This window comes from Gobius niger (genome assembly GCF_951799975.1).
Source record: "Gobius niger genome assembly, chromosome: 21".
Taxonomy (NCBI): Eukaryota; Metazoa; Chordata; class Actinopteri; order Gobiiformes; family Gobiidae; genus Gobius; species Gobius niger.
The window spans coordinates 15,976,672-16,001,378 of record NC_136872.1 but is presented as its reverse complement, the minus strand read 5'-3'; the positions used below and the strand labels follow the sequence as shown (position 1 = coordinate 16,001,378).

Genomic DNA, 24,707 nt, shown 5'->3' with positions numbered 1-24,707 from the left:
TTTTTTTGTATACAGACGTAATAGTGCTATTTCTATGATGTGCAATTTGAAACAATGAGTAGCATTTCTATCACCAGACCTCATTTTCCTTGACACCACTCAATGAAGAAGTGCTTTACTGTAAAGCAGGGGTCCCCGATCAGTAACTCGAGAGCTATACCAGTAACTACACTGTAAAGTAACTACTGTGCAAAAATGACGTGCAGTAATCTCTGTAAAAGCGTCATTTTAATCTCTGTATCAATGTCACTTTACCTGCACTAAGACTGAAAGAATTTGCACTGCTGACATTTTTATAGTCTGCTCTAACTTCATTTTTGTTATTTGGATTCATTGTATATAAGATACCATTATTTACTGTTTAATTGATTGCACATTTCCTGTCTTTTTTTGCAGTGTTTCTTGAGAGCTGATTTAACAAGTGAATTTCCCCATTGTGAGATCAATAAATGATTATTTTATCTTATCTAACGCTCCAGCCCTTTCCTGGCAGCTTGCCAAAATGCTTCCTACATCTCTTCTTCACGCGCTTGTCAAGTCACACTTTTTCTTTTTGTTCTGAACATTTGAACAGAATATGCAAACATTTCGGTGCATAATGTAAAGTATAAGGACGAAAGTCACATAATTTTCTTTAATTTTGTTGAAAATATTTCGGCTACAAACCCTGAAGGGGGAACTCCTCCTAAGTTGAAACAGTTACACAAGTGTCTTCGAAGCAAAAACAGCTCTCTGTTGGTTTTGTTATGTAAAAGTAGCTCCCTGCAGTAAATTACATAATAATAAATACTCCTGCAGCTACTCACTAAACTTATACATCAAATATACTTCACAAACTCATGCAGTATTCAAGCTTCAGATCATCATCACTTCACTGTGAGAGAGAGACTGTTGTGTAAAGTGTGGCAGAGAGAAAGTGTAGATGCTTTTTTAATTTATTGTTTTATGCTACAGGCCCATAAGAAGAAGAAGATCTGATTTACTTGAACAATTACAGTTTGCGGTCCGGCAGAAATGATTTTTGTGATGCAAAATGGTAAAAGATTTATTATCTGTTCATCTCATCTCAGCTTTCCTTTTTAGGGGTCGTCTGTGCCTTTTATCTGCGTACATCTGACCATCACATCCTCTACACTTCATGTGCCTTTATCTCTCGTGCATCTCCAGTCTCACAGAACATTAACTATCGAAAGGCTACGTGCACTTAACACATGTGAATAGGAACAAACAGGCCAGTATAAAGAGTGAATTATAAATGCATGAAGTAGATTTGAAGCTTCAGGAGGTTCAGGAACGCTATATGATAGTAATGCATTCTTTAAAATTGCTTTTGCTCGAGTAGAAGTCAAAAGTAGTGGCCTAAATAGTGACTCGAGTAAGAGTAGAAAAGCTTTTAGTCCAAATATACTGTTTCAGCATAACATTCTGATGATTTGGTTGTGAAATAATCTGACAGCATTTGCATATTTCTAAAGAATGGATCAAAAAGTAGATACAAACATTTATCATTGTGATACAAGTACAAGAAACACACATTCTCTGCACGTCGCTGATCGATACACTGAACACTGTTTTGTGGGTTCAAGTCCTGGCTATTGCAGGATGTCTCTTCCCACTCTTCACCCCCTTCCAATCTGTGCTGCCGTGTCTGATAATACAGGCCAAAAATATCTTCATTCAAAAAAGTTACGCAAGTCCAACCCGCCCCTGCTTTACTATTTCATGATGATGCAAGATTCATGAAGAAGTTATGCAAATGTGTCTGGAAAAGCTGTAGATACTTGTTATAATGAGTCTGGGCACTCGCATTATTGAGCTTTAACAGCATCGTTTAAATGTTGTGAACTTCTGAGTGACTGACGCTGCTGCCCTCTTAAAACGAAAGTGTTTTTTTCTGTTTCCAGCCTCAGAATGACACAGCGCACACTCTTCACAGTCGACAGTCTTTGATAGACACAGAGCCACTGTCACCTGCTCCTCTGCGGCTCATGCCCCCGGTAAGATTCACTTCTTTCACCTGGTAAACTAATATTCTAACGCTCATGTTTCAATAGCTATATGCAGTACAGCCCATGCATATCTTAAAACTTAATTAGCTGGAATTGTAATGTTAAGAAATGCTTTTTTTTTTTGCAACTATACTTTGATATTCCTCCATAAACATTACAGACCAGGCGGTGTCGAGCTTTAATACATGCACCACTGGAGGAATCTTCATCTATAATGTCAGACTCTATTCATTTCAGACACAGTTTCCTTTATGCTTCAGCCATGCATTTAAACCAGGTGCTTTTCTTACTTCTTTGTTAAGACATGGCTTACACCCAGTTTGGACATAATCTGGTCCAGTTTTAAAGCCTTTCCGGACTCAGTTTAGTTAGATTTGATCTTTTCTGAGGCAGTTCTTGGCGTGAACATTTTGAGAATCGCTAGTGTTTTTTGCACCAAGGGTTTGAAAGCGCCTCAGTTTTGCAATAAAGAAGAGTGAACCGATGATTTATTGCAGTAGTGTTGAGTATTGAGAATGAGTATTGACTTCACACTTTTCTAAGACAGGAAAAACACATACGCAAGGACTGAAAAAAAGGCGATTGTCCACTATGATTTCACTCTTTGCCCGTCAGAGGTGCAAACCACGAGAAGAAGCTTTTGTAGAGTCTTCTCATCGAGGAGCTCCACACATGACCTGACCCAGAGTTCTAGGGAATATAAACGCATGTACTGATAGAAGTTCAGTCTTCTATTTTCTGACTCCATCCGACGCCGCGACCTCGTTTAACATCTGTAAACACAATGAGAGCAACTTGCGCCTTTTGTCTTTTGTTGGCAACGCAAAACCATCTGCTTTATCTGATGGTCTGTGTTCCTCACCAACGCCACAACAGTTTGAAGTTTTTTTTAACCATTGTTTTTTCGGGTTGAAATTCTTAAAAAACTATTGCAATTGAAAGTAAAATGTCTAACTTATCCAAAAACTGAACTGTTTTTTGTTTAGTGTTCGGAAGCCTTCACTGAAAATGATCCATTGTTTTGAATGTGGATATTACATACTAAAACAGGGTCAAACTGCAAAATTATTAATATTATCAGTTCAAATTCATTTATTAGCGGCTTGTCTGTGAGCTGAAGGTGTGTCCTGAAGCTCTAAACTATAGATATTGTCCTCACAAAGTAACAGCAGCCTTTGTGATTTGAAACTATTAAAATTCACATTGTAATTTCAACTCTATTGCAATTAACGTGTCCCTGACTCTAGACACACTTTTCGTGAACAACGCTCTACAGCTGAGACAAAGGTTGAGGCCTAAAAGGTTTGATATTTTGCCTCCTAACATTTTGCAGCTGAAACATCCGGACTCGATGTGTCTCCCTTGCCAAGCGTTGCAGGGTGTTCTCCTTCAAAGTGGCTTCCCCCAGACTTTGTTCAAGACGCACAGAAAACACTGTGAAATGAACGTTTTAAATCTCGAGGAGAGTTTTACATAAAGGGAAAGAAAATGGACATGATCGGGAATAACACGTGTATCTTTGGTCGACTCACATTGTCTTAATGAATGTATTTAAAGCTGATATGGAATCGCTTTAGATTAAGTTGTGCTCATTAAGTATTAATAAGCATTAGTAATCATTTTGGGTTAAAGGAGCTATACCTGATTTTACTTATAATATAATAATATAATTATAAAACATTTGTATCCATTTCATGAACTTTCAGGCAATTTTTCGAGCATTTTTGTGAAAGTGACCCTGAAAAGTGACCCTGCAAGTTGGGTTAGGTTTAGAGTTGGCTATGATAAAGCATCCTATTAATGGCCTATTAGTATGTTAACAGATAAAAGTATAGTAAGCAGTGTGTTAATACTTTACAAGCATATTATTAATGCTAATTAGAAGAAGAAGATCTGTATTTATATAGCGCTATGGTTACAAAGCACTTTACATGAGACAGTTGTACATTTACTCCATACTCGGTGGTGATAAGCTACGTTTGTAGCTTCAGTTTCCCCAGGGGGAGACTGACAGAAGCGCTGTCTCGTCTGCGCCAACGGTCCCTCTGACCGCCATCATACATTCACTCATACACATCATTCATCCCGGCCTATTGTACATGTTTTTAGTTCCTTATTAATGCTTAACGAGCATTTATTTTAAGCATTAACGTTGACATTTTGTGTATATTCCTTCATAAATTTGAAGAATTATTCTTGTTTTATAAAATATATAGGTAACGCTTTATATTAAGCATTAATAATATGCTTGTAAAGTTTTAACACACTGCTTATTATACTTTTATCTGTTAACATGCAAATAGGGCATTAATAATACACTTAATCATAGCCAACCCTTAACCTCACCCTACAATGATTACTAATGCTTATTAATACTTAAAGGGACACTGCATAACATTTTGGCTATATATTTGTCGTCAATACAAAACATGCTCCTAATGAGCAGCTCAACACAGAAAATGCTATTTCTGCAGTGGGTAATCAGAGAATGGATCTGGATGAGAACCGAGTCTGTTTCAGTCTAAAACTCTATTGACTTTAGTCACATCTCCATGGAGACGAGATGGAGACGTGCCCACTCCTGGTAAAGTTACGGTCATGTCTTTAGAGCTGAGCCGCTCACAGGACAGGCACATGTTTCTTTGTACATTTATCACGTGTTTTTCAATGATGAAAATATCTGTCATAAAATAAATGCTTTAATTTGAATTTATTTATTTGTATAAATTCTACGTGGTGTGGCTTTAATGAGCATACCTTAAAACCACACCGCGTAGAATTTTACCCAATGAATTAAATTGAAATACAAGCGTACAAGTGTACATTTATTTTACACACAGATATTTTCATCATTGAAAAATACCTCATAAATGTACAAACACAGATTTATGAAGCTCACCCCTCTTAAGATATGACGTTTGAAGTTTATCGGGAGTGGGTGCATCTCCAGCTCGTTTCCATGGAGATATGACAAAAGTCAGTAGAATGTGAGATGTAAACAGGTTCGGTCCTCATCCAAATCCATCCTTTTTTTACGCACTGCAGTAATAGCATTTTCTGTGTTGAGCTGGTCAATAGGAACATGTTTTGTTTTGCCGGCAACAGTATAGTTCAAAATGTTACACAGTGTAACTTTAATCTAAAGCGATGCCGATATATATTTATATTTCCACTCATTAACTCCGCAGTGTGCAGAGCCTCATTTACTCAGGACTCTCCACCAGCATGAATTTGCACATTTGAGAAATTCACAAATGCTTAATCGAATAAAAACAAAACCTTTTTTTGCAGCTTGCTTATATTGGATTTCTCAATTATTTTGCATTTTCGCTCTTTCCGGGTAATTTTAAGCAAGTGTGCAAATGTGTATTTTCATTGTGAGTTACTGCGACATTAGACTGAATATCCCCAAACCTGTCAATGAAAGTTTGATGTTGAATCAATTTCGGCCAGACAAACCTGCATCGCATTTCAATTGATTTAAATATCTGACTTTTGTCTAAACAGATCCTTTTGAGCGCCGGCATCTTTGAAGAAATCATCGAGCGTATGTAAGTAAACACACACAGTCACACAATGCCTTTAAATCTACATCATGTTTGTCTTTTTAACATACGATTGTTCAAAATGCGGACTATTGATTTTATTTATAAACGCATGAATCATGAATCGCACATATTTTATCCCACAACTCTCAACATTTTAACTGATCCGCTGAAAGGTTGAGGTTCGTCACCAAAAGCACCTTGATTTGCATACGCCGCAGCTTTCGCAGCCAAACTGTGTGAAACAGGTGATTTTTTGAATGAGGCTCAGTGAGCGGATGATAGGGGAGTGTGGAGGAGTGCCAAAGGGCAGCGGATTGTCGAGGTTTCTGCCGTTTCTCATAAAAAGTGTCGGTGCGGAAGCGAATCCAGACTTTCATAACGCAGTCTTCACAACTATAAAAGCGGCATTGGCTTAATATATCATTGTCTTTAGTATAAACTGAAATACTGTACAAACATTACAGCATTTTGAGGTGGCATTGTGTAATAACATCTGGCAACGTCCCAACAAACTTTTTTAAATTACAAAAACCGAGCACATTTTCTCCAGTTCAGTTGCACCCAAATCTGAAAGCTTCTCGGCTGGAGCTTACAGCCTATAAGCCAGTGTAACGCTTCATTTGAAAGCTAAGAACGACAAAACTGAGCGAAGATTTTACCTCTCTTTCCTCACTTTTTGGACATAACACATTTATTCTTGTTTATTTATTTTTGTCAATTTCTTTATGTTTTTTGTCACAGTTTTTGATGTTTTTTCTACACCTTTTGCAGCACTTTAGTTGCCCATATGTTTTTTTTTTCTTTTTTGCATTTTCATCTTTGTTTTCATTCATTTCATTTCATATTTATTCATTTGAGCAGAAACGTATATTTAAAACATTTTTACAGACGAAAGAAACCAAAACAAGTCTGCTGTGCTCAAAAGGAGCAGGAAGAAGTTCAAAGTTATAATAAACCTACATTCAAGTAACATCACATAAACTTTCAGCTACACTCATGCAAGAAACCAATGCATCTCTGTTAATGTATTAATATAATGTTTATGATCGTACAAAATGTCATAAAGGATTTATCATTTACAGTCGTACCAAAATAAATACACCATAGGGTACCTAAGATTTATACCAAGGCACATCTCTCTCTCATTGTGATCATACAAAGATATACACATACACACTCCAATATAGCTCAGCCCTGTTATACCAAATACACCCATGTGTACAAGCTCTGTATAACCATAAAGAAATACAAACTATCTGCCTATAGTCATATAGGCAGGATTTTTTTTACATGTACACATCCATACAGTATATTTATACATTTAACATTGGAAACATGTGTTTTTGTCCATAGTTATGAAAACAAGCTGACCTCACTTTAAGGCGACACAAAATGAATTTGAAACACACTAAAGGTACTGTTGTCAATGCTCAATGATACATTAGAGCAGAGGTAGGCAACGTCAGGCCAGGGGGCCAAATTCGGCCCTCCAGCATAAAACCTTTGGCCCCCAAGAGAATTTTGAAGGAACATTTATTCATAAATCAGAGACCAAATACGTGAAAAGGACTCTAAAATGTGGGTATTACTGTCAGTATTTTTACATTTCCCAGCAAAACTACCCATTAGGTCATATATTATGTGCAAAAATTATATTTGGAAGAAAAAAGGTGCTTTACTTTGGGCTACAATTGTGTGTTTCAGCCCTTGGTGTTTTGGCAAATGAAGAAAATCGGCCTCCATGACACAAACTTGCCTACCCCTATTCATTTTCAGGCAACCGCACACAAAAACACAAGTGTGTGCCTGTCAACGAATGTAATAGTAATAATGATACTTAACTAGCGTACTATTTTCATCTTGTTTTCGTTGCTACTTTTGAGAAGATTTAAGATTTGGGTAAAGCCAAACTGGAGACAATGTGCTCGGTTCAGGTGGGGGTTGAAGAGGTTAAACTAAAGAACACAAACATAATCACATCATCTGGATTACTGTTACGGAATATTTTCTATCTACCGCACATATGCTACGGTAAGAGTTGTGTCTAATGGCGCTCATACAGTAGTAGTGACTCTGATATTTCTGTATGTTAATCCTGAGGTCAGTAGTAGGATGTCATTTCCATACGTTAATGTCACATTCTAGTTAAAGCAGAGGTTTTTACAGATCGCATGCCGTACTGTACAATGACCTCAGCCTTTACCTGTTACTCTCTGCTGGGCTCCTTTCCCTCTCTCTGCGAATAAAGCACTTTCAGATCATACCGAGGCACAGCAGGGTTTGCAGAGGTTTATATCAAATTAGCGCCACATGGAGAATAGCCTCATGTCGATTTAGTTTGGTTGGAAATAATGTTTGTAGGTGGGTTTGGATGCAAAAGCTGGCCGCGTATAGTATAGTTTTGACAATTTTTTAGACAACCTGATGATCAACTAAAGCAGGACTAAATCAACAGTATTTTTTGTCGCATTTTTGTATTTTTTTGTCATGTTTTGGTCACCATTTTGTTGTTGTTTCTTTGTTGTTTCTTCCTCAGATTTTTTGTTGTGTTCTAGTCCTTTTCAACCTCTTAACCCCCCGCCTGAGCCGAGCGCATTTTCTCCGGTTTGGCTTTACCCAAATATAAAAGCTACTTGGGGGAAAAAAAAAAGTGACAATAAAAGCAACAAACGAGCCACAAAAAAGGGACAAAAACGAAATAAAAAAGGGACAAAGAAGCAACAAAAATGTGCCGGAAAAGCAACAATTTAACAATCAAAAAAGCCATTAAAGCCTGACTACCAAGTGATTAAAAAGTGACAAAAAAATTACTATAACACAACAAAAAAAACCTAGGAAAACCAGTAAAAAGCGGCAAAAACACAACACAAAAGTCACGTTAAGTTTTGTATGTCTTAGCTTTCAAATAAGGCATTACTCTGGCCTATAGTCTGTAAACTCCACTCGAGAAGCTTTAAGATTTCGGTAAAGCCGAACTGGAGACACTCGGTTAAGGCGGGGGTAAGAACTTTTTTGTCATTTTTGTTACTTTTTTGTTACTTTTTCATCACTCTTTAGTCATGTGTTTTTGACACTTGTATCTTGTGTAATTGTTGCTTTTCCAGAACACATTTGGCGCTTTTTTGATTTTAGATTTGAGTCTAGAAAACGTGCTCGGTTCAGGTTTGGGTGAAGAGGCTAAAGGTAGAATCTGTAGATTTAAACATGTACATAAAATACAATGGAATCACTTTATTTTACACTTACCTTGATACAATGTGCTATGTATCAATGTGTAATAACTTGTACCATGCAGTACATATACAGTGGAATAATGTGTATTTGTAATTTGGACCTATAATGTAATAAGACAGGGCTTAGGGTTAGGGCTTAAGGTTAGAGATAGCATTATGTTTTGTTACATTATGTACCTACAAATACATATTATTCCATTGTGTATCTATATAATACACAACAACAAAATGAATAAATAATCTGCATTTATTAAGTTGTTAATTAACAGTATAGTTCAGCCACACCTGTGTAGTTACACACTTTGCAGAATCACACTTACTTGTTGTTATGTTCTTTCCGTATTTAGTGGTGTGAATAGATACTGTAAATTGCGATGGTGTGACAGACTGAATATTTCTCTGCACCTATTTGTCCTCAGACTTCCCTTTTCCAAAAATTGCGAGTACACATCCAGTGCAAATGTTGACTTGTACTTTTTGGCCATTCCCCTTTACTTCCCCTGCATGTGGGGGGAAGTAAATGTGCAGTCGGCCCCCTGTGGAGGCGCCGGTGACAGCAGCAGCAGCATGAATGTGAGGGGCTCGTTGGATTGTGGCAGGGAGTGGGTGGGATGGCGGTGTTTCCCTGAACCTCATCTTCGGTCGCTCTCGTACTTCCTGTTTTACACTCTTCACTTCCTGTCAGCTGACTCACCCCAGTCTTCGCCTTGGTAAACAGCTAGCACTATATTACTATAAGGTTTCTTGCAGCATATACTGTCCCGAGCTGTTGTATTGGCCTTGTAATAGTCCGTTGTCGGCAAGTTTATCCTGTTTTATTATTGTTCTAGCCATTGAGGATTGATGCTGTTTACACCTTGGATTGTGGTTGAGTGTGAAGTGAACTTTGGGCCTGACACTTCTAACTTTGCACCAGACATAGCCAGACCACTTCACCATCACATCAGTGTCAACCAATAAGAGTCACCAATAGCTTCAATCAGTATAAAATGCTTAAAACCTTTCTCTGTGTGTGTTGTATGCATCAACTCAGAGACCCAGGTATATAAAAACCAAAGGGTATGAATTAAGCACAAGGAGGTGAAGTTAGTTCGTATGAAATCAGATAAAGATGGGTAAAAGCGGAAAGACGCACTCACTCATACACTCACACAGCGCTGGGGGGTTGTAGATAAAGATAGCTGAAGATGGGAGATCCGACAGTGTTTGTTTCCTCAGGATGTGGTTACCGCGACGACAAAGGCAGTAAGAGAGAGAGAGAGAGAGAGAGATGTAAGATCACAACACCTGCTTTCGGGCGAGCGACAGTGACGCGTATGCGGTGTGTGTAATCAGCGGTTTACTCTGGCCATTTCATGTGTCTCGCAAGATGTTTCGCTATCCTTACGGGGACATGGTTTCAGAGCGAACAATTGAGGTGTTACTTGTGGGGGGAAGGCTTGCGAAGTCACGTATCGGTGAAAAGACATATCCTTTCAATGTATGGTAAAAACTTTTTTGCATATTTTGGACACAATTTCCTTCCCTTTCTAGGACCACTTTTGTTTTGACACAGATATGGACCTCTGGAGATGCTCTGTGTTCTGACCTATGGGGTTCCAAAGTGAGGGTCAGGGCCACCAGGGAGGCCAGATTTCAGTATTGTATTGAATCTCATGTTTAGTTTAAAATGGCAAATTTTCAATGTTTCGCTTCTTAAAGGGGCTAGATGCAAGTTTGTGATTTTATACTCACTACTGCCATTTCAGGCCTTATGTGTAACTGCAGCTTCTGTATTAAGCTCGTGCATGACGGCATTTCGGACCCGAATTAACACATTTTTGAGTGACAGTGCAGGAGTTTAGAGGCAGTTGTGGCAAATAGGTCTGGGCTCATTCTACACATTAGGACAGTGGTTCTCAACCTGGGGGTCACGAGACAAATCTGGAGGTCACCAGATCATGTAGATAAAACATACATACTTTTTTTTAGCGTATATTATAATATTTTATTGTCGTATGTGTGTGCTATTTTACCAGAGTGCCATTATATGTCTGTAATTTGATAAATTTTATTCTAGCCATTTTTTTTTCTTTGTTTTTTAAGAATTATGTAGGCTATTTCTCACGGTGTGACCTGGGCGGGGGGTCACGAACCCCTTTAACTGTTATAATGGGGTCGCGGCTCCAAAAGGTTGAGAACCACTGCATTAGGACATGGCTGGAACATGTAGGGGAAGGAAAATACATAATTTTTACATTTTTAAACTCCGTATAGTCCCTTTAAACTACTTAACGGTAGTTTCTTTGTAGGGCGGGGGTCCCTGGAGTTTCACTTGATATTTTTGAGGTCACACCCTGAATGTGACCTCTGCAACCTCTGGTGTAATAGTGTTTTTGATCTTGAGGGTGGCATTGCCGTGGATGAGCTCCAGAGGATGCAGGGGTCCCCATAGACACTATAAATAAATCTTTGTTCTTTTAGCTTGTGGTGCCTTTATAGGAGCCATGGTTATGGACTAACAATTAGCTTTTTTGGCGCACACTCAGTCAAGTTCCCTTTTCTTTCTTCAAACACATCAACTATTTATACAATACTTACAATGCCCGTCGAAGCGTCCTCACTGTGATAGTAAGACCAACTCGTGTGTGCATGTTTGATTGAGGATTGTGTGATGTACCGTTATAGGGCTCTATGTCAGAGCTGACAAATCTCAAATGGGGAAATTATTCACTCGATCTCGAAGCTGAAGACGGAAAAAATGCTCACACGCTGCATTATTTTTTTCGTTTTATTTATGGAAGATCACAAAATCATGAGCTTCGACTTTATGTGAAGAGGAAATAACACGCAGAAGAAAGGGTAACGACTAAAACCTCAAAACTTATATCGCGTTTGACTTTTCATCTGATGCTTCTTCATTGTTCTCGGGCTGACTCAATCTCTGTCCTATTTACAGGCGCCTGTGGTTTATCGAAAGGCTGAGTGGTGTTAACTTAGATTTCAAATATGGCACGAGAATCAAGTTTTATCTGTCGATATCCTGACAGTGGAAAGCTGCAGTTCGTAGCCTTAGCTTCTTAGTCGTAAACAAGCACGTGTTGGAGATACGAGGCTGAGCATTTGACCGGCGTTGTATTTTATGGTTACCAAACGTTTTCCCCTCGTGTTCCCCACACTGCCCTCTCATGATTGTGTGTGTGATGAGTGTGTCTGCCATAATGTTGCTTAATACAAAGTCAGTCACAGTTACAGCTACTTTACTTAAAGAGCCGAGTGCATTTTCTCCTGTTCGGCTTTACCTAAATCTAGAAGCTTCTCAACTGGAGAGCAACAGTGTAGAGCCTCAATTGATCCTAACTTTTTAGCATTGTTGTTGCTTTTTGTCATGTTTTTTTGTCGGTTCTTGTTGCTTTTTTTTTTTTGCTCTTTTGTTACTTTTTTGTGGATTAATTTTTCGTTTGTTTTTTTGGCTTTTTGGCACATTTTTGTAGCGTTTTCTTCTCATTTTGGTCACTGTTCAAGAAGCTTTCAGATTTGGTTAAAGCCAAACTGAAGAAAATGTGCTCAGTTCAGGTGGGGGTTTAGAGGTTAAACTCCAATTCAGGAAAATAACAATAAATAACCCCAAGTTGTGCAAATCATGTCAAATTGTGATGATGATGATAAAGATGAAAATGATAAAGAAAAACATTCTGTTGCTTCAGATGTGCAAAACGCTTAAAGGCGGACTGCGTAACATTTTGGACTGTTGCCATCAATACAAAACATGCAAAATGCTATTTTTGCTGTGGGTAATCAAAGAATAGATTTGGATGAGGATCTATATAACCTATTTAATTCTCAAATTCTACTTACTCAAGTCAACATCTCCATGGAGACGAGCGGGAGACGAACCTACTCCCGGTAAAGTTACAGCCATGTCTTAGTAGAGCTGAGCAAATCACATGTTTGTACATTTATGATGATGAAAAACATCTGTCATAAAATAAATGCTTGTATTTCAATTTTATTTATTGGGTTAAATTTTACGCGGTGTGGCTTTAACATTTGGTCAATATTCACTGTGTGATGTGAGAAATATGTTTTGATAGAAATTGCAATATCTGATAACTGTCTTCAATGGTGTCATGATACTATTATTATTGTGGTATTTTACAAAACTCTTTTACCAGTGCATTCTAATAAATTGTGAGTAAACTGTGTCAAAACATGACAAGACTGACTTATTTTGAGATATATCATGATTTCTTGTGATATGTATAGACCTACTGTGTCACCAAATTTAGCTATAAAGGTAATTTGCTAATATATTGTTTGGTCCTATATACGTGACACACCACTACAATCCCCAACAAATGAACAGTAAAAACGTATTCAGTTTGATGTATGTTAAAAGCTCAGTTAAAAAGTGTGTTTTCTTGTGTCTCGTAGGTCCTGATTACCTCTGACAGTCGTAATGGATGACTGTTCACCAACCCACACTTTCCCCAACCTCCATCTCCGCCAGCCCCAGCCTTTTCACGTCTTCTCACCCAGCCACCACAGCTCCGCGCCGGGACACTCCTCCGCTCAGCCTCCCCTCCCGACTTACCACGAGGGCTTCTCCACTTTGGACCCTCAGCCGGGAGAAGAGAACAGTGTTTGTGACATGAACAGTTTGGATGAAGACGTGAGCATGGGCGGCCATTTTGAAGGGAGGCCTTCCTGGTTCAGTGATATCCAGAAAGACGACTGGAATGATCACATCGAGAGCCCTGCTGACGAACATTATGCGAAAGCTAATTGCTACAGAGGCCTAACCAGCTACAACAGTTGTGCGCAGTTGGCTTATAACAGGAAAGGCTATTTAGCTAAACAAGCCACATTTTGCAGAGATGGTCGACATAGCTTGAGTCACATTGGATTAGATGATTTTGGGCATAGCAGTGCGTCGAATGAAGACCAGTTCCAGCCATTGGACATTGATACAAATCCTTGGTTTGGCGCAACTGGGGAAAGTAGATGGAGAGGGGAACTATGTGCTACCCCTCAGAAACCCCTACACAACAGGACGCATCCCCAAAAACTAGACTCATTTTCTGACGCCTTTATGTCCCAGACTAAAAGGCGGTTGCCGTTCATCCCCAGCGCCGATGCACAAACCTGGGACACCACGATTAGGCTCAACTCTTTCGATTCCGACTCGTTGTCTCCTTCACTGCCTTCGTTCCCTTCGCCCCCGACCTCTAACCTCCTCAGCCCGCCCCCGACGCCCTTGCCTCCCTCCTACTCCCCTTCCAAATTGGACTCCCCTAGTGGCGGAGGCTTGTCGGTGCACGCGGGCGTCGTGCAGGGGGGCGAGGCCGTCGGGACGCTCCAGTTCTTCCCTGTGCGTTCCCAGTCCCTGCTCTCTCCAAACGCCTCCGGGATGGTGTGGAGGTTACCGCTGCTGTCCCATTGCTTTTCACAGTTCACAGGGGATGCGGGCGGCGCCGATGGCAACGCAAGAGCCTCCATATCTGGCAACAACATAGGTATTTTTACTGAATCTTTAAAGGCAATGGACACAAGCACAGGTTTCACTATATCTTATCTATAGTCAAAAATTCTGTCACTTTAAAGAGAGTAGATACAAGTTGGTCATTTTTTACTCACTACTGCCACCTCAGGTCTTACGTGTAACTGCAGTCTCTACATTAAGCTCATGCATGACGGCACTTCGGACCCAAAATGGGCCAGGATTTTAGAGGCAGTTATGAACAGGTCTGAGCTCATTCCACACATTAGGACATGGCTGGAACATGTAGGGGGAGGAAAGTACATAATTTTAACATTTTTAAACTCCTTTAACTATTTGAGGCCTGCACTAGCATGGACTATAGGGACAGTCAGGGTTGTGGAAGTGAGAGAGAGTTCCCAAATATCCATTTCTGTGTTGGTTTTTAGCCATAAGAAATGTGGCCAAAAAGTATTCGGCTAATTCTGCGTTCTAACTGGATAATTGTCTTGAGGACCAAAAAACGAAAAAACTGTCATTGGGTTGATTGACTGCGGCTTCAGAGGCTACTTTTGCCACTCATAAGAGAAGTGGTCAGGATTAAGCTGCAGAACAAAGAACAAAGAAGTACATGTGGTTATGGCAGTCCCCTCCACAACTCAATAAACCCAGTCCAGTCGATTGTGTTTTACATCTCTACAACGATGGAACATTTCAGCACGAGTGAGAGCCTACACACTGTGGTTGTGACTAAATTATTACAATTGTTTTCAGCAAAACAAGCAATTGATTTGAACATGTTTATTGTTTACCTCATAGTCTGGACACAGATTGGTCATGTTAGAAACGCACTGGGAAACTTAAGAACTCGAAATGGTAATATTCCCTGTAAAATGTGCTTTAGTGTTTCATTCTGAAGGCATTTCATTTTCTCATTCAACTATGCTAAATATAGTGGGTAATCCTAGACAGTGGTGGAAGAAGTACTCAATATTCTTATTTAAGTAAAAGTGCAGATACTAAAGTAAAAGTATCAATACAAATTTTCCTAAAGTAAAAGTATAAAAGTATGGATTATAAAATGTACTTTATAAGTAAAAAGTAAAAGTATTTAAGAGTTAAATGTGCAGGATTTTTTTATTTAATTTTAATAATTTTAATAAAACAAGGTCTAAAGGAGTAAACCACTAACTCCACTAACTCAGGAACTAAACCTGGACTAAACTGGGTCTAAAACTGGTCGAAAGGAGTAAACTAATAAAACAGGTCAAAAACAGGAACTAAACCGGACTAAACTGGTCTAAACCAGGTCTAAAGGAGTAAACCACTAAAACAAGTCTAAACCGGGACTAAACCAGTTAATCGTAGAGAGGTCACTTTGAAAATAAAATACTTTTACTTTTAACCCAATTTAAAAATGTAGTGGCGTAGAAAGTAAAAAGTACTCATCATAAAATGTACTTAAGTAAAGTAAAAGTACCTATAATTTGTACTTTTTACTTGTAGTGTGTTACTTTCCACCACTGATCCGAGATGAGATTTGTCTTATGTATTGCGATTGTGTAAATCTTTGTTTCTTTTTGATTTCACTGTAGGTCCCAGTAACATTGTCCAGTCGTTGGTGCCGTCCTCTCCTCACCTGCCGGTTCTTCAGTCTCCCAGAGACTTGTGTCCATCATTACACTCATTCCTTCACACGAGCTCTCTCAACGCTCTCACGGCCAACCATCACAATGCAGTGGCACCGGGATCTGCAGTTTTCAGATCTGACAGTCAGGTAAATGTGTTCTGTGGCTGTAAGAGTGGCATTACTGTCCCCGATGCCTCGCAGTATAGTGCTGACACTGGGTGACACTTTTTGGGTGACTAATAGGCTGTGCACGTGATCAAATTGGAATCGAAATGTGCTTCATGGTGCTTTTTAATTGTCCACAGCGACTCCTGCAGTTGTTTCTGCTCATTTCATCTTGTAACAATTACAGAGCTCCAATATTTGCTGCTAATATTTATAACATTATTCTAGGTTTTGTATTTGAAAAAGACTTTTGATCACATGGAGTAGAATTAAATATAACCAAATTAGGTATCACTTTATTGTACACTACCTTGATACATTATACCTAATTAAATGTAGTACAATGTAATGTGCTCTGTAACAATCTGTAATAACTTGTACCTATGTAGTACATGCACAATGGAATAACTTGTATTAGTACTTTGTAAGTACATAATGTAGTAGGACACGAGAGCCTTAGGGTTACGGCTTAAGGTTCGGGTTAGAGTTAGAATTATGTCTTATTACAAACACATATTATTCCATTGTGTATCTAACCCATAGGTACAAGTTATTTATTACACATTGTTAAAAAGCTCATTACATTGTACTAAATTTAGTTTTAGGTACAATGTATCAAGAGTAATGTTAAGTGTTACCCAAAATTGTATGAAATCAAAAAGGTCTGTCAATATGAGGACAAAATCGAGTTTATTATTATTTTTATTTTTTTATTTGCCGACCAGCCCTACTTTAAAACTCAAAAGAAATATTTAAAGAAGTTAACCTAGCTACAAACTGAGAATAAAGAAAAGAAAAAAATAGTGGAATTAAGCACCTGTTTTTGTTAATTTCTATTTTGGTCTAAGTATGTCACACGTGTCACATTATACGGGGTTGTACTTGATCCTATCTCTACTACTACGTACATATAAAACCAAGGCAGGTGTCAGAATAAAAATGTTGTCTTTGTTCTCACAGGATCCAGGATGTCCTGTTTACCCAGAGACCACATTTCCCAGCATGCTTCAGCGTAAGGGCAGACAGAAGCGGGCCCACTACACTCCCCGACCTCTGCTGAACCCGTTACGAAGGGGAACAGGGCTTTACTCATCCATCTGTCACAAAGAGCCAGTGTGTGAGGAGGAGCGAGACGAGGGCACCGGGGCTTCACCGTGAGCGCAATGCCTTATATTTGTATTACACACTGGAAAAAAAGTGTAATAACCATAACTTTATATATCAAGTTCACCATGCCTCAAGCTGCACCACAGTGAAAATTATCATCACAAAAAAATCACTTTTCACAGACTATTATAATTACATATTTTAAAGACACTTTTAATTTGATTCATTTTAATTCCTCACTCTGTAGGTGCATAAATGTGGGTCCAGACTTCCAGGCTGATGTCCCCCCCTGTTCATTTGACAACTGGGAAGAGGAGTGGTCATGCAACGAGGAAGAATCACCACGGGAACAGTTGCTTTGGAAACCATGGGATGAAGTCTGTGGCGATGCAACAGCACAAGACCAAGGTAAAAACTCTCTGAAATGTGTGTTAAAGTAGCAAATTAAACAACACGTGTTTCGATTGTGTTTGTGTTTTATCCGGGTACAGTGGAGAAGCTGTTGCAGATGAGTAGTTCCAGTGTTTTACCAGGAGGGGGCACCAACACAGAGCTGGCGCTGCACTGCCTGTACCGCTGCCATGGCGACGTCATGGTATGCGCTCGTTTTTCATTCTCCATATCATCAAGATATTTTCTCTCACTTCATTTGATTTATTTCCCCACTCTTTAAATATTTTTGAGTTTTTATTATTTAGATTTATTGAGTTTCTCCTTGTCTCCTTCAGGCCACTCTGGAGATGCTGCTTTTCTCACAGCCCATGCCAGCAGGGGACTACCGCTACCCCGGTAACCTTCTTTTTCCATATAGTGCTACCTTAACGTGTGTCCTCTAAAGTAGGGTGTGTAGCATGTGCTCTTGCTGCTTTAAAACGGAGCAACAAAAATAATGGTAAAATAGGTCGCCTTCATTTGTAAAATAATTACTGCCAACTAGTTTTAGCCATGGGATTTGGCATCTGACTTTGTGGGGCTCTGTGGCTTTCTGACTGAACATTTGGCAGTAAGTGGGGCTGAAAACACATCCATAAACAACGGGTGTTTTTAATTGTGAATAAATCAACATTACAATCAGTTAAGTTAGCATTTGATTTTCTTCATACTGTATCTAGAGAAGCAAATGGATAATGTTTCGGAAATGCTTGCAAAAAACATCCATCTTTAATCACAAGATTTGATGAGTATTGTTTTGTTTATACCCTTAACATAACCTTTATAAGAAGCACAGACAGTAAAGGTAAACACGCTTCAAGTATAATTATTATTATGTTTTAGATCAATACATAACAAGCATTATGTAACCAACCCTGTTCAACCACTTAACTGCCACTTTAGGATTAGGGTTAACAATTATTTACATCCAAATCTCAAAGCGTATTGACTGGAGAGCTTACAGCCTATATGCCAGTGTGATACCTAATTTGAAAGCTAAGACCTTCTCATTTCTAAAAGTATGTGTGAGATCTGTGTGAGTGAAACACAACTTACGTTACATTTGCTGTTTTTAACCCTAATCATATCCTGATTAGGGTTAAGTAACCCTAACCATAGCCCCCTGATCAGGCAGGTAGCACAATAAATTTCTCTAAAAGTCTTGTTTAATTTGATTGACAATAGATTCTTGTAAAACATAACATTTGTTTCCCAAACTGTCTTTAATTCTATAAACAGGTCTAATAAAATCAGAACTTTACATGCAAGATTTCAGTGGTGGAAAAGCTTTGCTAAATTGAGAGGATTTCTTGTGGATGGGGGTCTGATACACATAAAAATAAAAATAAAAGATGCAGAATGATCCAAATGATTATTTACTGTTGTACTACGCTGTCCAAAAAAGGACAGACCCGTACCATCAGTTTATGACAGTCTTTATTGTGATAAAGATTTAAAACCACTTGATATATTGGGGTCAAACATTATACTTCGATTTGTATATGATATGGCAGTCAGTTTATTTTCGAAGGGTAAATCTAAAGTGTTTATCAGTATAGCATAGCCTCAACACTGGTTCAGGTAGAGCTATTTCCTGCTGTTTACCACACGCAGTAAATTCCTCACTTTTCTGACTCACGACCTGCTTTGCCAAAGTGCACTCAATGTAGTTCAAAAATAGCCCCGCTCCGCTGAAATAGGTCCATGCGGCGACTCAACTTTACCACCAGTAAACACTGTTTTCCCACCAAAATGTGAGTCAGCAAAGGTGCAAGCAAAACCAGGGGCGCAACAATAGAGGCTTTTGTTGAGGCGGCTTACACCCTGTCCCCTTTAAATACTGCGAGAGGACAGAGGACGCATTGTTCAGTTTGATGGCAAAGTGCAACTAGAAATTTAAGAACATTCAATGCACATGTTAGAAGCCTCGTAGCTCCCATACTCCCACTGATGGACTGAGACAGGAAATACTGGCAATCTGAGGGGATTTTAGAGACAGAACGTGAGACGGCCAGGTCTGGAGCAGAGCACTGTCCACACTACAGCTCTCATGGGGTGTTCCCGGTCCACACTGGTCAATATCCATCAATAAAGGGTCTGCATATGATGTCACAGTAAGGCAAAGGGACAGCATTGCAACAGAAACCAAACATTTGTTATTTGATTTAGCCTGAGATCAAAACATTGATATTAGGTTCTATGTACTTAGTGAAAGGGTATGCACATGATGTCACAACAGTCTGTAACCAGTGGCAGACGTCTGAAATGTGTTGTGATTTGACACTCGGTGCAGAATGTTTTTTTTAGAATAGTAAAAATGATACGTGAATGAATGCATACCATAGATCAGTGTTCATTTTGACAACATATTTGAATCTAGTTTTAGTCAAGATTTAGTCAAACAATTGTCTCCAATTTTAGTCTACTTTTAAATTCTTTAGTTTAGTTAGTCAACTTTGCATTGATAATATTTATAATATTATAATTGTAATTGATCAAGGTAAAGATAAGATAAAATAATAATATGAGGCTCTTTCAAACTGTCATTAGAAGTTTCTTTAATTTTAGTCCCTTCTTTTCATTTTTATTTTATTTTGTTTGTATTTTAGTCCACGAGAATATCTAGACATTTAGTCATAGTTTTACACTGCGTTCCAAATTATTATGCAAATGACATTTTTCTAAGATTTTCTAAATTGTCAACTCAAATGAGAGTCAGCATAATTTTTAAGTCTTTAACTGGTAGAGGATCATTTAAATGTGGTGGAAAAAATTTCCTAGTGATAACAGTATTTTTTTCAAAAATAAATATAGTAAAAACCTCAAAATCCACTGTTCCAAGTTATTATGCAACTCATCGTTTCAATACATTTTAAAGCTTGTAATTAACTGAAAATGGTCATTTGTTGTATTTGTAGCATTAGGAGGTCATACTTACTGAAATCAAAAGCTATTTCAATCAAAAAAATATTAACAGGTCAAGTTATATTTTAACATAGAAGCCCTTGTGTGATAGCAGCTTCAAAATTCTTAAATCCATTAAAATTGTAAGTTTTTGGACAGTTTCTGCTTGGATTTCTTTGCAGGATGTTAGAATAGCCTCCCAGAGCTGCCGTTTGGATGAAAACTGCCTCCCACCCTCATAGAAGTTTTTTTTGTTGAGGCTCCAAAGGTTCTCAATAGGGTTGAAGTCAGGGGAGGAGGGGGTCCACATCATGAGTTTCTCTCCTTTTTTGCCCATAGCAGCCAGTGATGCAGAGGTATTCTTTACAGCAGGACATGGTGCGTTGTCATGCATGAAGTTGATCTTGTTCGGGAAAGCACAGCTCTTCTTTTTGTAGCATGGAAGAAAGTGGTCAGTCAGAAACTCCACATATTTTTCAAAGGTCATTTTCACACCTTCAGGGAGCCTAAAAGGGCCTAATGGGGCCGACCAGCTCTCTCCCCATGATTCTGGCCCAAAACATGACTCCGCCCCCTCCTTACTGACGTCACAGCCTTGTTGGGACATTGTGGTCATTCACCAACCATCCACTACTCCATTGATTTGACCATCCAGGGTTACACGGCGCTCATCAGTGAACAAGACTGTTTGAAAATGAGTCCTCATGTATTTTTGAGCCACTGCAGCCGTTTCTGTTCATCAGCATTCAATTAACCGTTTAGGGGAGGCCCGGATAGAAGGTTTATGCACAACTGCAGCCTCTGGAGGGTCCTACACCTTCATGTTCGGGAGACTCCAGAGGCACCAGCAGCTTCAAATACCTGTATGCTGCTTTGTAGCATCTGTTCTCCTAATGTGATGTGTTTGTCTGGCAGAAACCGTCCATTTTGTGCCTTTATCGGCACAAACCGGAATGTGCTCTGAATCATCCACAAATCTCTTATCAGTATGATGATTACACTTAATCTTTCATGAAATATCGAAGGTTTTCATACCTAGACCAAGGCATTCAACTATTTCACGCTTTTCATCAGCAGAAAGTCCCTTTTTCTTTCCCATATTGCTTAAAAATGATGATCTGCATAATAAAGTGGAACACCCTTTTTCAGTAGTTTTTCCCTTAACTGGGCTTAACCCGACAACTAATCATCCCAGGTCTCTGAGAATAATGTCAGTGATTCATAGAGCCCCAAGACACAAAACCATCCATGAGTTTCATTATTATTGTTTTTTTTTTTACCTTTTTGACACAAAAATCCAATTTGCATAATAATTTGGAACGCAGTGTAGTCTCATAAACAACTTCAGTTTAATTTTAGGCAGCAACAAAAAATACTTTTGCATACACAATTCACACTGCCATAGATGTGCTTTTAGTCTATAATAATAATCCTAATAATCCTAATAAACACCCACTATAATGGAAATAGATCTGCAAGTCCAGAAAAGGTTGAGCTCCATTCATCTAATGTAGTGATGAACAGGTAGGTGATGCATGTGAAGCTGTTGAAGTTGTTTATTGTGCAGAAAAAAGACAGATATTAGATTTACATACAGGTGCTCATTGTGTGTACATCTTCATTGGTCTCAGTAATGAGCCTATCATAAAGGATCAGGCGTGAGCCGTGTGTTTGTGCAGTTTGTTTGAGTTGACCTTGTCTTCGTGCTCAGGAGCTGATGTTTGGACAGAGAGGGAAAAGAGCCTCTTCACTGCAGCCTTGGAGACCCACGGCAGAGACTTCTCTCTCATTCAGACACTGGTAAACTCACAAAGATCAAGTTCACATGATCTAATTCACCGCCTGTTTTCAGCACTTTGTCCAACCCTACTTTGTGATATTTTTCTGTGTTTTGCAGGTAAAGACGAAGACAGTTGCCCAGTGTGTTGAATTTTACTACCTGAGTAAAAGACTTCAAGACAAGCAGAAAACATGCGCGATGAAGGAGGAAGACGCCAAAGAAGAAGAGCAACAAAAGAGGGTAAAAAATACTACTGTACATGCAGCAATGTTTCAGCCCATCTCCCAGTGATAGTTAAAGCTGCACTACTTGATTTACTTAGTTGTAAAATCATGAAAGTCAAGTGTGCGAAATACCCGTCAATATTCGGGGGGGTTTCCATCTCCGAATTGTTCAACCAATTGTTCAAGGCTTTGAAATGACCGCTATGTCGTGGCTACAGTGACTGTTAAGAGGGGTAAAATATGTTAGTTTCCCGGCCAAAATGGGACCCTTGACAGCTATGACAGGGCATCATCAGTCGGATTGTTCAGAACTCAAGGATAACCTGGAAAAGTTCACTGGTTTCACGCAGCAGCTGATTGATGATAATGTCCAGTCTGGCACTGCAATATTGTTAGTTGGATATTCAGCAGATATTCAGAGCGGGAGCTGCAGCGGCTCTGAAGCCCGACAGACACACAAGGGGAAGCGGCTAACACTCATAGACTTATGGCCGGTCAGATTTAGGGACCGTCAGCAAATTACTCAACTTAAATTGTGGTAGTGTAGTAGGCCTATGTTCTATCTATGTTGACAGTAGATTCATACTGAGTCTGCACAATGCGCCCAATCCCTGCCCGCGATGGGTCCTTGAAGTGCCGCTGGCCCAGCTCACATACACCACTGGCAAGAGTGCAGAGTGCGCTTGTGTCTGCACCTTTGGCCCCAGGGGTCTGATGGGTTAATCAGAGGGGTCGGACCCTCCCAGACCCCCCCGTATATTTCGCACACTGGTAGTATAGCCTTTGACTTCCTGATTTGCACTGGAGGAAAATGTGCCATATTTAGACACACAACAACACATGATCTGTTTTTCTTTCACAAATGTTTGTCATGTGATGCCAAATGAAGTAAACTCTCCTACAAGAAAATAATTAGATTACCACAGTTGTAAAGGCCTTATACCCCAAGCAATGAAAGAGGTGGATACATAAATGTTACAAACTCATTCTTAACTTCCCTAACACATTTCTAACATCACAACTTGTAGGGAACATTCACAACAATAACTTATGGCTTTAATTAGATGCACAGTTCACAAAGGTCTGTCTGTTTTTAAAATATACTGAATAACAAAACTAATTTTATTCCACCGGTAGAAAAACAAAAGGGCGCTTGTAAGCATGTCGCAGAGTCCAATAAATAAATGTTTATCTGGCGTGGAATGCAGCTCAACAAGTCTCTCCTCTTCTATTGGTCCTGTTCACAGGCACCGCCCCCCGGTCAGCCAATCACACAACAGATACGTCAAGAAAACTCAGTCTTTGCACCATCACTGGCCAGTTTCTTCCCCTGTAAGCTGTGTGGCAAGTGAGTACTGAAGCAACCGGGAACTGTTTGACTGGAGGGCGCAGTTTGAGGAACACATGGTTTTCATTGTCTGCGTGTCTTTGTTTTTTTTTATTTTTTCAGGATGTTTTATAAAATCAAGTCCCGCAATGCGCACATGAAGATCCACAGGCAACCGCAGGAGGAGTGGACGGAGCGGAAACTCCAACAGCAAATCCTGAACCAAGCTTTGAATCGTGCATCGAGTTTGATTGTCCAACCACAGACTTTGACTTTTAACAAAAATAACGTCACCAACGCTATCGGCATCAAATTGCTAGACAACAGTGTAGCAAGTCACAGCAATTTACTGGCTTATAGTAACAGCACGTCACATGTAATTCCCAATATAAACACAGGGGGCGTTCAGACTTCACAAGAGCCAAACAGCGCCGTGCAGTTTCCACCAATGTGGGGCACATCTGGGCAAACGTCTCCATTTTACTGCAACACAGAGATAAAGACAGAGTCAGAGGGAGGCGCAGACTCTGCAAAATGGAAATAGTGTTAAAAGGTATGAGGCCTAGTACTTGAAATGAAAATATAATGCAGGAAACTATGTTAAAATGTCAACATTTTATTCCAGGAGAGAAAAAGGGCATTTAAAAAGCGTAATGTCTAGTTTGTACAGATTTACAGACTTGTGTAATGGTGCCTGAAAGCTTTTATGGAATATCTATTGCCAAACAGATACCAACTCCAGCCAAAAGGGGGCAGTAAAGAAAGATTAAACTAAAACTTTTCAGGTTAAACCTTTTCAGGTTAAATATTGACACTTGCTCTCACTTCAGGGGTCAAAACGTTTAAAATCTGGTTTAATAGTATTTATTTTAGTTGTTTATTTGTTATGT

At 39.2% G+C, this 24,707-nt stretch overlaps 1 protein-coding gene across 4 annotated transcripts; it reads left to right on the top strand.

Annotated features, from left to right (window-relative positions):
• Positions 1-1,967: 1,967 nt before the first annotated feature.
• On the top strand, positions 1,968-24,707 carry LOC306980848 (uncharacterized protein). 4 transcript variants are annotated; one of them, XM_079580355.1, is made up of 11 exons: positions 1,968-1,997; positions 13,204-14,285; positions 15,844-16,025; positions 17,004-17,197; positions 17,398-17,558; positions 17,642-17,745; positions 17,879-17,939; positions 22,198-22,286; positions 22,384-22,506; positions 23,738-23,838; positions 23,941-24,707. In XM_079580355.1, the coding sequence occupies exons 2-11, from the start codon at positions 13,229-13,231 to the stop codon at positions 24,359-24,361; spliced, it is 2,493 nt and encodes an 830-aa protein (XP_079436481.1). In that variant the 5' UTR covers positions 1,968-1,997; positions 13,204-13,228; the 3' UTR covers positions 24,362-24,707. The 4 variants fall into 4 exon arrangements, with proteins under 4 accessions (XP_079436481.1, XP_079436478.1, XP_079436480.1 ...); XM_079580352.1 differs by lacking the exon at positions 1,968-1,997 and adding an exon at positions 5,515-5,560; XM_079580354.1 differs by lacking the exon at positions 1,968-1,997 and adding an exon at positions 9,401-9,500.

Bases quoted from the DNA above. Each gene is read 5' to 3' on its own strand.
- LOC306980848 (XM_079580355.1), top strand. From the start codon at position 13,229: ATGGATGACTGTTCACCAACCCACACTTTCCCCAACCTCCATCTCCGC. The intron at 17,559-17,641 runs GTAAAAACTCTC...ATCCGGGTACAG, and splicing joins TGCAACAGCACAAGACCAAG to TGGAGAAGCTGTTGCAGATG. The intron at 22,507-23,737 runs GTAAAAAATACT...TCCTGTTCACAG, and splicing joins AAGAAGAGCAACAAAAGAGG to GCACCGCCCCCCGGTCAGCC.